At 43.3% G+C, this 14,775-nt stretch overlaps 1 protein-coding gene across 2 annotated transcripts in view; it reads right to left on the bottom strand.

Annotated features, from left to right (window-relative positions):
* The window catches only part of LOC121387809 (inner centromere protein A-like), a 99,803-nt gene that overhangs the window by 29,130 nt on the left and 55,898 nt on the right, over window positions 1-14,775 (bottom strand). For both annotated transcript variants that reach the window (XM_041519021.1, XM_041519022.1), the window contains exon 15: window positions 14,256-14,427. In XM_041519021.1, the coding sequence (XP_041374955.1) occupies window positions 14,256-14,427 (172 nt within the window). The remainder of the gene's footprint in view (window positions 1-14,255; window positions 14,428-14,775) is intronic.

Below are 14,775 nucleotides of genomic sequence, written 5' to 3'. Positions count from 1 at the left end.
AGTGGGGAATGGGGGACAATGTATTATCTTGAGAGCTGGAAGGGCCAGTAATGTATTAATTCGTCTTCCAGTGGGGTATGGGGGGGCAATGTATTATCTTGTGAGCTGGAAGAGTCCAGTAATGTATTAATTCGTCAGCCAGTGGGGAATGGGGGGCAATGTATTATCTTGTGAGCTGGAAGGGCCAGTAATGTATTAATTCGTCTTCCAGTGGGGAATGGGGGGCAATGTATTATCTTGTGAGCTGGAAGGGCCAGTAATGTATTAATTCGTCTTCCAGTGGGGAATGGGGGGCAATGTATTATCTTGTGAGCTGGAAGGGCCAGTAATGTATTAATTCGTCTGCCAGTGGGGAATGGGGGACAATGTATTATCTTGAGAGCTGGAAGGGCCAGTAATGTATTAATTCGTCTGGTGGGGTATGGGGGGGCAATGTATTATCTTGTGAGCTGGAAGAGTCCAGTAATGTATTAATTCGTCAGCCAGTGGGGAATGGGGGGCAATGTATTATCTTGTGAGCTGGAATGGCCAGTAATGTATTAATTCGTCAGCCAGTGGGGAATGGGGGACAATGTATTATCTTGTGAGCTGGAAGGGCCAGTAATGTATTAATTCGTCTTCCAGTGGGGAATGGGGGGCAATGTATTATCTTGTGAGCTGGAAGGGCCAGTAATGTATTAATTCGTCTTCCAGTGGGGAATGGGGGGCAATGTATTATCTTGTGAGCTGGAAGGGCCAGTAATGTATTAATTCGTCTGCCAGTGGGGAATGGGGGACAATGTATTATCTTGAGAGCTGGAAGGGCCAGTAATGTATTAATTCGTCTTCCAGTGGGGTATGGGGGGGCAATGTATTATCTTGTGAGCTGGAAGAGTCCAGTAATGTATTAATTCGTCAGCCAGTGGGGAATGGGGGGCAATGTATTATCTTGTGAGCTGGAAGGGACAGTAATGTATTAATTCGTCTTCCAGTGGGGAATGGGGGGCAATGTATTATCTTGTGCGCTGGAATGGCCAGTAATGTATTAATTCGTCAGCCAGTGGGGAATGGGGGACAATGTATTATCTTGTGAGCTGGAAGAGTCCAGTAATGTATTAATTCGTCAGCCAGTGGGGAATGGGGGACAATGTATTATCTTGTGAGCTGGAAGGGCCAGTAATGTATTAATTCGTCTTCCAGTGGGGAATGGGGTGCAATGTATTATCTTGTGAGCTGGAAGGGCCAGTAATGTATTAATTCGTCTTCCAGAGGGGAATGGGGGGCAATGTATTATCTTGTGAGCTGGAATGGCCAGTAGTGTATTAATTCGTCAGCCAGTGGGAAATGGGGGACAATGTATTATCTTGTGAGCTGGAAGGGCCAGTAATGTATTAATTCGTCTTCCAGTGGGGAATGGGGGGCAATGTATTATCTTGTGAGCTGGAAGGGCCAGTAATGTATTAATTCGTCTTCCAGTGGGGAATGGGGGACAATGTATTATCTTGTGAGCTGGACGAGTCCAGTAATGTATTAATTCGTCAGCCAGTGGGGAATGGGGGACAATGTATTATCTTCTCAGCTGGAATGGCCAGTAATGTATTAATTCGTCTTCCAGTGAGATATGGGGGAGCAACGTATTATCTTGTGAGCTGGAATGGCCAGTAATGTATTAATTCGTCTTCCAGTGGGGAATGGGGGGCAATGTATTATCTTGTGAGCTGGAAGAGTCCAGTAATGTATTAATTCGTCTTCCAGTGGGGAATGGGGGACAATGTATTATCTTGTGAGCTGGAAGGGCCAGTAATGTATTAATTCGTCTTCCAGTGGGGAATGGGGGACAATGTATTATCTTGTGAGCTGGAATGGCCAGTAATGTATTAATTCGTCTTCCAGTGGGGTATGGGGGACCAACGTATTATCTTCTCAGCTGGAATGGCCAGTAATGTATTAATTCGTCTTCCAGTGAGATATGGGGGAGCAACGTATTATCTTGTGAGCTGGAATGGCCAGTAATGTATTAATTCGTCTTCCAGTGGGGAATGGGGGGCAATGTATTATCTTGTGAGCTGGAAGAGTCCAGTAATGTATTAATTCGTCTTCCAGTGGGGAATGGGGGACAATGTATTATCTTGTGAGCTGGAAGGGCCAGTAATGTATTAATTTGTCTTCCAGTGGGGAATGGGGGACAATGTATTATCTTGTGAGCTGGAATGGCCAGTAATGTATTAATTCGTCTTCCAGTGGGGAATGGGGGACAATGTATTATCTTGTGAGCTGGAAGAGTCCAGTAATGTATTAATTCGTCTTCCAGTGGGGAATGGGGGACAATGTATTATCTTGTGAGCTGGAATGGCCAGTAATGTATTAATTCGTCAGCCAGTGGGGAATGGGGGACAATGTATTATCTTGTGAGCTGGAAGGGCCAGTAATGTATTAATTCATCTTCCAGTGGGGTATGGGGGACAATGTATTATCTTCTGAGCTGGAATGGCCAGTAATGTATTAATTCGTCAGCCAGTGGGGAATGGGGGGCAATGTATTATCTTGTGAGCTGGAATGGCCAGTAATGTATTAATTTGTCTTCCAGTGGGGAATGGGGGGCAATGTATTATCTTGTGAGCTGGAAGGGCCAGTAATGTATTAATTCGTCTTCCAGTGGGGAATGGGGGGCAATGTATTATCTTGTGAGCTGGAAGGGCCAGTAATGTATTAATTCGTCTTCCAGTGGGAAATGGGGGGCAATGTATTATCTTGTGAGCTGGAAGGGCCAGTAATGTATTAATTCGTCTTCCAGTGGGGAATGGGGGGCAATGTATTATCTTGTGAGCTGGAATGGCCAGTAATGTATTAATTCGTCTTCCAGTGGGGTATGGGGGACCAACGTATTATCTTCTCAGCTGGAATGGCCAGTAATGTATTAATTCGTCTTCCAGTGAGATATGGGGGAGCAACGTATTATCTTGTGAGCTGGAATGGCCAGTAATGTATTAATTCGTCTTCCAGTGGGGAATGGGGGGCAATGTATTATCTTGTGAGCTGGAAGAGTCCAGTAATGTATTAATTCGTCTTCCAGTGGGGAATGGGGGACAATGTATTATCTTGTGAGCTGGAAGGGCCAGTAATGTATTAATTCGTCTTCCAGTGGGGAATGGGGGACAATGTATTATCTTGTGAGCTGGAAGGGCCAGTAATGTATTAATTTGTCTTCCAGTGGGGAATGGGGGACAATGTATTATCTTGTGAGCTGGAATGGCCAGTAATGTATTAATTCGTCTTCCAGTGGGGAATGGGGGACAATGTATTATCTTGTGAGCTGGAAGGGCCAGTAATGTATTAATTCGTCTTCCAGTGGGAAATGGGGGGCAATGTATTATCTTGTGAGCTGGAAGGGCCAGTAATGTATTAATTCGTCTTCCAGTGGGGAATGGGGGGCAATGTATTATCTTGTGAGCTGGAATGGCCAGTAATGTATTAATTCGTCTTCCAGTGGGGAATGGGGGGCAATGTATTATTTTGTGAGCTGGAATGGCTAGTAATGTATTAATTTGCCTTACATTTACAATGGGGGATGTGGGGGAGATGTATTATTTTCAGAGTTGAAAGGGGCCATCATTGTATTAACTCTCTTTTTAATGTGTGTGTGTGTGTGTGGAAAAGGGGCAATGTATTTAGTTGGAAGGGTCAGTGCCCCCAACCCCACCCCATTTCCAATGCTTGTGCACCATGCTGGTAAAACATCATATGCTCCATTGATGAAAACAAAACAAGACACACAGTGAAGAAAAAAACCGGTTGAACACTGCAAGTGACTGAACGCATCAACACATGCAAGAATTTCGTCTCACCAGCTGGCTTTGGTGGAGCGGGTTTCTTCTCCGGTATCTGTAGACTTGGTTCTTGATCTGAGTCAGGCTCTGATGAAACCGATTTGGGTTTCTTAACTGTTAGTAAGTAATTTGAAATATGGGGTCAGTAAATATTATTATCCTGCTGAATTCAGCATGAAATATATAACATATCACAAGTCAGTTAAGTAAATATAGTCACGGTGGGTAGACACTGGCAGTCACCTGATTGCCCAAGGTGACCATTACTGACTAAAGGTGACTATGAATTTTACAACGAACAGTTCATCGAGCTGCAATCAATTTTAGGAAAATTCAAATTAAGACAGAAAAAATTGTGATATGACAACTTGACCATTTTGTTTCTTTATAATCACTAATAAGTTCCTCCTTTCAATGCATTAAATTAAGGATTAAAAAAAAATGTTATCCAAAACATTTCTATTGTGTTCTCCACATGCCAGAAAATTGTGTTGGAATGGCTCATATAGGTCAGCAATTTACAGTACATATTAACTAACACAATACCTAAGTTCAGGGGCTATAACTTTATTCACAATTATCAAATTTCCTTGAAAGTTAAACTTAATCCGTCTCTAAATATGATAAAGCTGTACACAAACTTTCAGCTCAATATCTTGAAGAATTACCCACCCAAAATTCCAGAATATTATATGGGGGTCTGACAGAGACAAAACCTATAGTAATCTCTTCCGGTTGGACCTGTAGGCGGTTGGACCTGTAGGAGGTTGGATCTGTAGGAGGTTGGACCTGTAGGGGTTGGACCTGTAGGAAGCTGGACCTGTAGGAGGTTGGACCTGTAGGAGGTTGGACCTGTAGGAGGTTGGACCTGTAGGAGGTGGATCTGTAGGAGGTTGGACCTGTAGGAGGTGGACCTGTAGGAGGTGGACCTGTAGGAGGTTGGACCTGTAGGAGGTGGATCTGTAGGAGGTTGGACCTGTAGGAGGTGGACCTGTAGGAGGTTGGACCTGTAGGAGGTTGGACCTGTAGGAAGCTGGACCTGTAGGGGGTTGGACGGACCTGTAGGAAGCTGGACCTGTAGGGGGTTGGACCTGTAGGGGGTTGGACCTGTAGGAGGTTGGACCTGTAGGAAGCTGGACCTGTAGGAGGTTGGACCTGTAGGGGGTTGGACCTGTAGGAAGCTGGACCTGTAGAGGGTTGGACCTGTAAGGGTTGGACCTGTAGGAGGTTGGACCTGTAGGAAGCTGGACCTGTAGAGGGTTGGACCTGTAAGGGTTGGACCTGTAGGAGGTGGACCTGTAGGAGGTGGACCTGTAGGAGGTGGACTTGTAGGGGGTTGGACTTGTAGGGGGTTGGACCTGTAGGAGGTTGGACCTGTAGGAGGTTGGACCTGTAGGAGGTGGACCTGTAGGAGGTGGACCTGTAGGAGGTGGACTTGTAGGGGGTTGGACTTGTAGGAGGTGGACCTGTAGGAGGTTGGACCTGTAGGAGGTTGGACCTGTAGGAGGTTGGACCTGTAGGAGGTTGGACCTGTAGGAAGCTGGACCTGTAGGGGGTTGGACCTGTAGGGGGTTGGACCTGTAGGAGGTTGGACCTGTAGGAGGTGGACTTGTAGGGGGTTGGACCTGTAGGAGGTGGACTTGTAGGAGGTGGACTTGTAGGAGGTGGACTTGTAGGGGGTTGGACCTGTAGAGGGTTGGACTTGTAGGAGGTGGACTTGTAGGGGGTTGGACCTGTAGAGGGTTGGACCTGTAGGGGTTGGACCTGTAGGGGTTGGACCTGTAGGAGGTGGACTTGTAGGGGGTTGGACCTGTAGGAAGCTGGACCTGTAGGGGTTGGACCTGTAGGAGGTGGACTTGTAGGAGGTTGGACCTGTAGGAAGCTGGACCTGTAGGAGGTTGGACCTGTAGGGGGTTGGACCTGTAGGAGGTTGGACCTGTAGGAAGCTGGACCTGTAGGGGGTTGGACCTGTAAGGGTTGGACCTGTAGGAGGTGGACCTGTAGGAAGCTGGACCTGTAGGGGGTTGGACCTGTAAGGGTTGGACCTGTAGGAGGTGGACCTGTAGGAGGTTGGACCTGTAGGAGGTTGGACCTGTAGGAAGCTGGACCTGTAGGGGGTTGGACCTGTAGGGGGTTGGACCTGTAGGAGGTTGGACCTGTAGGAGGTGGACTTGTAGGGGGTTGGACCTGTAGGAGGTGGACTTGTAGGAGGTGGACTTGTAGGAGGTGGACTTGTAGGGGGTTGGACCTGTAGAGGGTTGGACTTGTAGGAGGTGGACTTGTAGGGGGTTGGACCTGTAGAGGGTTGGACCTGTAGGGGTTGGACCTGTAGGGGTTGGACCTGTAGGAGGTGGACTTGTAGGGGGTTGGACCTGTAGAGGGTTGGACTTGTAGGAGGTGGACTTGTAGGGGGTTGGACCTGTAGAGGGTTGGACCTGTAGGAGGTGGACTTGTAGGGGGTTGGACCTGTAGAGGGTTGGACCTGTAGGAGGTGGACTTGTAGGGGGTTGGACCTGTAGAGGGTTGGACCTGTAGGAGGTGGACTTGTAGGGGGTTGGACCTGTAGGAGGTGGACTTGTAGGAGGTGGACTTGTAGGGGGTTGGACCTGTAGAGGGTTGGACCTGTAGGAGGTGGACTTGTAGGGGGTTGGACCTGTAGAGGGTTGGACCTGTAGGAGGTGGACTTGTAGGGGGTTGGACCTGTAGAGGGTTGGACCTGTAGGAGGTGGACTTGTAGGGGGTTGGACCTGTAGGGGGTTGGACCTGTAGGAGGTGGACTTGTAGGGGGTTGGACCTGTAGAGGGTTGGACCTGTAGGGGTTGAACCTGTAGGGGGTTGGACCTGTAGAGGGTTGGACCTGTAGGGGTTGGACCTGTAGGGGGTTGAACCTGTAGGGGGTTGGATCTGTAGGGGTTGGATCTGTAGGGGTTGGAACTGTAGGGGGTTGGACCTGTAGGGGGTTGGACCTGTAGGGGGTTGGATCTGTAGGGGTTGGAACTGTAGGGGGTTGGACCTGTAGGGGTTGGAACTGTAGGGGGTTGGACCTGTAGGGGTTGGAACTGTAGGGGTTGGACCTGTAGTAGAGGGTTGGACCTGTAGGGGTTGGAACTGTAGGGGGTTGAACCTGTAGGGGGTTGAACCTGTAGGGGGTTGGATCTGTAGGGGTTGGATCTGTAGGGGGTTGGACCTGTAGGGGGTTGGACCTGTAGGGGGTTGGACCTGTAGGGGGTTGGAACTGTAGGGGGTTGGACCTGTAGGGGTTGGAACTGTAGGGGGTTGGACCTGTAGGGGTTGGAACTGTAGGGGGTTGGACCTGTAGAGGGTTGGACCTGTAGGGGTTGGAACTGTAGGGGGTTGAACCTGTAGGGGGTTGGATCTGTAGGGGTTGGATCTGTAGGGGTTGGAACTGTAGGGGGTTGGACCTGTAGGGGGTTGGACCTGTAGGGGTTGGAACTGTAGGGGGTTGGAACTGTAGGGGGTTGGACCTGTAGGGGGTTGGACCTGTAGGGGGTTGGACCTGTATGGGGTTGGACCTGTAGGGGTTGGAACTGTAGGGGATCGGACCTGTAGGGGGTTGGACATGTAGAAAACTACCAGTAATACCCATTGATTAAATAATGGATATGGGAACATTTCTCCCCTTTCCCGTGCAACTGAAATGATATTTGACAGCACACAGTGCATGATTCAAACAGTGCGGCCCTCACCCGGAAAACTTTCTCGTCTTATCGCTTTTGCCTGCGATTTCACTCGACTCTCAGATCTCACAGGTTTTTCTGTTTCTACTGGCACAGCTGGTATCTCAGCTGTTAATATTGAAAAGGGATAAATAGACAAATGAAAAATTAAAGTTTACGGTTGGTAGGTACTGGGCTCCTACCCAGAGCAATTTAAAAAAAATGATGTATGTTTGTTTTTGTTCATCTATAAAAGATGGTATGGTATGTACAGGTGTGTATCTTAGCTGTTGAAATCGAAAAGTGATGAATGGTTTTCTACGTAGCTGAATTCTACAACAGACTTGAAAGAACAGTGCACTGGCAACAGTATAATACAGTAAACTCGAAATTTAAACCACGTAACTGAATTCTACAACAGATTTGAAAGAACTGTGCACTGACAACAGTATAATACAGTAAACTCGAAATTTAAACCACGTAACTGAATTCTACAACAGATTTGAAAGAACAGTGCACTGACAACAGTATAATACAGTAAACTCGAAATTTAAACCATGTAACTGAATTCTACAACAGACTTGAAAGAACAGTGCACTGGCAACAGTATAATACAGTAAACTGGAAATTGAAACCACGTAACTGAATTGTACAACAGACTTTAACGTACTGTGCACTGGCAGCAGTATACCAGCTACAGTATAAAATAACCATTATTATTAACTCTGTTAAAGGATAATTGCACACTATAACTTTTAATTAATATCTATTAAAACAATTCAACAAACAAACTTCAAACTGTACATAGTAAGTTGAACCTGCTGCTGCTGGACACCTTGTAAACCAACCACCTCTTGTTAAAAGAACACTTCAGTAATATCCGTTTTGTACACAAACATGCAATGCTATCTTGACCTTTATATAAATCACCTTGTGTTTTGTATGTGTAACCTCAATAACTAAATATGTCCACCGTGTAAGTAAAATACATAATATACATGTCTTCATCTCACCAGGTTTGGGGCTTTCCTTTTCTACTTCAGGGGCATATTCTTGTGGTACTTCCTGCTTCTGAATAACTGCCACCGGTTCAGTTTCTATGATGCATATTAATATTATATAAATAAGTCACTTCACATTAACAGCCTGCCATGAGTTTGTTTACTACTACATTCAGATTGATTTTATAATAGTAATAAAAATTAACACAGTTCTTGATGCAGCTTTACAGTTTGAATGTGGAGAACAATTCACTTTACAAACACAGAATTATAAAAATTGTGAGTAGAAACTAAAGACTAAAATTGGTTACCTCAGACTCGTGAAAATAAATAGAATTTTATCAGAGCTTTCTTTATTTCATGAGAACTATAATAAAGTGCTTCTCCTTTCTAACATAACAAACACTTGATTACTTTAATGATTGAAATTGTATTAATTAGGCCTACTGGTTAATTAACACTAAGACACCAGTGAATGTATCGGTGATAAATAATCATTTAAGTCATTAATATGAGTAAACCCAATGTTGGGCCCAATGTAATTTATTAACTGTGATGTGCACATGATGTCATCAGTGTTGCTGATGCAAATAAACTTACAAACTGTTACAAAATGTGAACCATGTTTCTGATACAATGTTGTTTATGACGTGTGCCACACTGGGAATGTAACACTGACAAGATAGTCGTCTCAACTTGCGAAACAAAGTTAAATCAAGATTAGCAGATGGTTAATTATAATGCCCTGCACCCAATTCACAAGTTATCTTACAGTTTTAAAACAAAATACCCCCCCCCCCCCCTCCCAAACACGCTCGAAACAAACCACAAACAAAACTCAAAACTTTGCTCAATGGGGGTTGGTAAATGGATGGATGGACGGATGGATGGATGGACAGATGGATGGATGGATGGCTGACAGACGGATGGACAATTGCTTTGGTTGGGTACAGATGGATGGATGGGTAAGTGGATAGATGGATGGGCATATGGACGGATGGATGGATGGAATGGACAGATAGATGGATGGACAGGTGGATGGATGGATGGATGGATGGATGGATGGAATGGACGGATAGATGGATGGATGGATGGATGGAAGGATGGATGGACAATGGACGAATGGACAAATTTATGGATGGGTGGATGGATGGACAGATAGATGGATGAAACAGTGCATTTATGGATGGATAGATGGATGGATGGATGGATGGACGGATGGACGGATGGATGGATGGATGCTTTGGGATGGATAGCAGATGAATATATGATGATGGATTCATGCTTTGCTTGGGGTAGTAGGTGGGTGGATAGATGAAATGATGGATGGATGAATGATTGCCTTGGTAGGGTATTGGGTGGATAGATGGATCAATTGACACTTTAGATGGGGTAGTGTGTGGTTGGAAAGATGTGGCGGGGGGGTTGAGTGCGGTTTATAGATGAATGAATGTATTAGGATGCCCATAGTTACCCATATACATTTTATGTTTATGAATTTGACAGCAGCAGGGTTATGATGGTTACCGGGTGTACATTGTTAGTTTCATCAACACAGTCACATCACAACAAGTCTGTTAGTAAAAACTGCAGTCACAATCACGGTGCTTCACTCCAAACAGATTACATCAGCATAACACCACAAAACCACCAATTTAAAAACCAATCACATGGCAGCATGCAGTTATAAACAATGCCATCCTGTACTCTATATAGCTGTTTCCATGGTAATCTTTCACATGCACCCTAATTCATCCCCTCTATTTATCCAGTACACACCAAGTTGTCTGGTTAATTTCAATTTAAACATCACATTCAACGAAATTCATAGGTCTGATTTTCCTGTATTATATCCCCACGACACACCTCTGACATGAGCAGACTGTCTGGCTTAATCAGAGTTTGTCTATGACATACATGCTTGAACCATCATTGGATATTAGCTTAGTATGCCTTTATCCAGTTCCAGATTATTAATATTTCAAACTATATATTAAAGCAGATCCTTTGTATAACAACTTTAAAATCTTTGTTTAATTTAGCAATAATATTTCCAAATCCCTTTACATATGTTATTATTAATAAGAAACAGAAAATAATGTAATTATGTACAAGGACACACACAAGAAATACAGCACATATTAATAAACATACAAAATTTATGAAAGATCTGGTTTGTAGAAAGTTAAAAAAAAAACAATTGGAAAAAACATGATTTTGATGACATAATTATGAAACAGGTTTTACAGTGATACATAAATATAGATTATTATACGAGCTGAAACAAGTGTCAGGATTATTGTATACATGAATCCAAACACGAGTTTCGTAAAATCACTACGACACACACGTGAGTGTAATAATTTCTTTATTATCCACATTATCCAAACTATTATTTTTATGAATAACAAGCTAGGACCATGTCAAAACATTTGAAACGTAACTAAAAAGAAATTACATAATTTTTGATAAGCGTTTACACTGAGGAAGCCACATTAAGTTATGACGTTGCTTCACAAAATAACGTCATTCGTGGTGCACGTGAAATCATTATGACACATGTGGGTCATACTGATTATATTTCCCTGAATATCTTGAACTATGTGGATAATAAATAAAGCAAACGTCCACAAAATGTCCCTATATCATGTGTTGCATTTCTTTTGTGTGTAAGTATATAAGAACATCTTGAAATAACACAAACGTGGGTTAGTCATGAACGTCACACATCTTTCATCCTCACCCTTGGGTGGAGACGCTGGTTTAGTCTCAGGTTTGGGTGGTGGGGGAGTCGGAGGACCGTACAGCTTCTCCAGCTGTTTTGAGTTATTTACCTTCCCTATATTCCACAAGATTAAAACAAAACATTAACTCATATAATTATTCATCAATTCCTTCTTCTTTCTTCTTACTTGTGCTTTCGTTTATCAAACTTTTCTTCTTTCTAAAACAATGCTTCTCTACCTGCTTTCAGTGACTAATCATTGCTATATTCTACAAGATTAAAACAAACATTTTAATAATAGCAGTCGTTCATCAAACCTTTCAAGTTTTAAAATGTATAGATTCTCTACTTACTTTAAGTTATTACCCTTGCCTTCATTCCACAAGATTAAAACCAACATTAACATGGGAAGTCTACCGGCCTCGGTGGTGTCGTGGTTAAGCCATCAGACATAAGGCTGGTAGGTATATGTTTCGTAGTCCGCTACCGGCCTCGGTGGTGTCGTGGTTAAGCCATCAGACATAAGGCTGGTAGGTATATGTTTCGTAGTCCGCTACCGGCCTTGGTGGTGTCGTGGTTAAGCCATCAGACATAAGGCTGGTAGGTATATGTTTCGTAGTCCGCTACCGGCCTCGGTGGTGTCGTGGTTAAGTCATCGGACATAAGGCTGGTAGGTATATGTTTCGTAGTCCGCTACCGGCCTCGGTGGAGTCGTGGTTAAGCCATCAGACATACGGCTGGTAGGTATATGTTTCGTAGTCCGCTACCGGCTTGCACCCAGAGTGAGTTTGAACGACTCAATGGGTAGGTGTTGAAGACGACCACACCCTCTTCTCTCTCACTAACCACCTACAACTAACCCACTGTCCTGCACAGACAGCCCGCTACCGGCTGCAACCCAGAGTGAGTTTGAACGACTCAATGGGTATGTGTTGAAGACCACCACACCCTCTTCTCTCTCACTAACCACCTACAACTAACCCATTGTCCTGCACAGACAGCCCGCTACCGGCTGCAACCCAGAGTGAGTTTGAACGACTCAATGGGTAGGTGTTGAAGGCCACCACACCCTCTTCTCTCTCACTAACCACCTACAACTAACCCACTGTCCTCGACAGACAGCCCGCTACCGGCTACAACCCAGAGTGAATTTGAACAACTCAATGGGTAGGTGTTGAAGACCACCACACCCTCTTCTCTCTCACTAACCACCTACAACTAACCCACTGTCCTGCACAGACAGCCCAGATAGCTTAACTGTGTGCCCAGGACAGCGTGCTTGAACCTTAATTGGATATAAGCACAAACATAATTTGAAAATGAAATTTAAAAATGGGAATTAAGTCATTTACTAGAACTTTCTTCTTTTCAAAACACTGCTTCTGCTGCTAAAGTAAACTCATGTAAAACCCCATGAGTAGGTTTAATTACTCTCCCATGCCTCCACATGTACACCTTGTGTAGCTTCTCCAACTGGTTTGAGGTGTTTACCTTCCCTGTATTCCACAAGATTAAAATAACAGGTTGGCCACTCTACAATGAAGCCAAGATAAAGCACTGGCCTAACGGAGCAACACTGGCTGTCAAGCTTTGGGGTTCCAAAGAAGACTTGACAGAGACAGCGTTTTTTATCACCACAACCGGACTCCAAATCTAAAACATGATCAACTATAGCTTGAACGCAGAAGAAGAAAAAAAATAACAGGTTAACTTGGGCAATCATTAATCAAACTTTTCTTCTTATCAAATCATTGCTTCACCATAGTTGCCTTGAGTTATTAACCTGTGGTACATTGTACAAGATTAAAACAAAGATTAACTTGCACAGCTGCTCAACTTGTTTGGTTTGTTTGCTGAAAACTACAGATAGAGAATAACTAGTTAATGATGTAGGATATCTGTTTAATTATCCTGTGAAGGTAAGAATGGAAGTTCCGCGAGACTCTACCGAGTGGAATTTCTTATTCTGCCTAAACAGGATAAAGCTGATATCCAATGTCATTAACTACATGTAGTTATAATTTTTATCCTGCAGACCATAAAAATTAAGGGGAAAAGCTATTATTTCTGTCATTTCAGCTCTATTGTACAATGACCTAGACGTCAAATGAGCGATTTTGTAATGTAGCTATGCACGTGACTTGACATGAGTGACGTCAAAAGTCAAATCCTGCTACTATACGGATATGACTTTGCTTTATCTGTCATCATATTCTGTCAATAGAGACGGTGGCTGCAGGATAAAAACATATTAACTCATGTAATTCTCTGTCAACCTCAATGTGCTCTAGTGGTGTCATTAAACAAAACAAACATCTTCTCTGTCAATCTTTTCCTGCTTAAACGAGCTGGCTGTTTCATTACAGAGAAATAAAGGATCTGTAGAAAGGAAGGTAAAATGAATTAATTAACATTAGTAGAAATTTCTGAAAAAGAAAAAGAAATGTATAGAACCAAGTTGAAATAATAATAAATAATAATATAAATATTGGCAAGTACACAGAATGTTGAATCACATGTGGTCATTTTCATGAAAATGTTTTCATTTTTTTTCCCCTCTGAAACTTAACTGATAACAAAAAAATCACCTTAGTTAATAAATAAATTCCAAATATTTTTTAATCCTCAACTTATCTTTCATCTCTTAATACTCAACTATTCAACAATTTATCTAAATGAATGCATTTCAACTAACAGATCTAAATAGAACTTTGCTCAGATATTGGGGTACTAAAATCATAGGTATACTGCAGCATATTGCCAGCAATCAAAATATGTCATAACTTCTTTTAATTTTTTTTCGACCATTTACCTACAAAACTCTTTGCAGTTTAGAAGTGATTTCTTCGTTGCTTTGTTTTGATTTGTTCAATGAATTACTCTACCCTTTCAAAAATTCAGCTTTTTTGACTAATTACTACACTCCTCAACTTCTTGCGTACAACAAACTCTTCACATTCTAGAATTCATTTCTTAAATTCTTTGCTTTGCTAAACATTTTCTTTCAATCTTTAAGATTAATTACTACACATTTTCAACTTCTTACCTACTACAAACTCTTCGCGGTCTAGAATTGTTTTCTTCTTTGCTTTGCTTTTCGAATCGACGCTGACCTTGGAGTCTTCACTCTTCTTCGACACATCGGTCTTATTGCTCTTAACCGTGTCATCAAGGGCGACGCGACGACTCGTACTTGATGTTGATTTCTTGCTGTCTGTCTGAAACGTCAGATAGATAACGGTCATGACAGGTCATACCACTATAAAGGGACTGAAAACCTTGAGGTCACCGGTTGTCATGCCACGACCAGAAGCGGTCAGGCCCTTTATAAGGGCCCTATGGGCAACCTAGGGAGACATCCAGCATCATAGAGGTCTATAATTAACGAGCTACTCTCGATTCAATAATATCAAAACCTATATTAGCTCGGCCATTTACCTTTCGACCAACCGTTCAAAATTGCGCCAAATTTCCTCAATCAAAGTTGCGCACCCCTTTCTCTTTGGCATTAACGGCTCAATTCAAAATTCCATAGCACCACCACCACTCACACCCGCCTGCTACTG

The sequence above is a fragment of the Gigantopelta aegis genome, chromosome 13 (assembly GCF_016097555.1).
Source record: "Gigantopelta aegis isolate Gae_Host chromosome 13, Gae_host_genome, whole genome shotgun sequence".
Classification (NCBI taxonomy): domain Eukaryota; kingdom Metazoa; phylum Mollusca; class Gastropoda; order Neomphalida; family Peltospiridae; genus Gigantopelta; species Gigantopelta aegis.
This window is presented reverse-complemented; position numbering and strand designations above follow the sequence as displayed.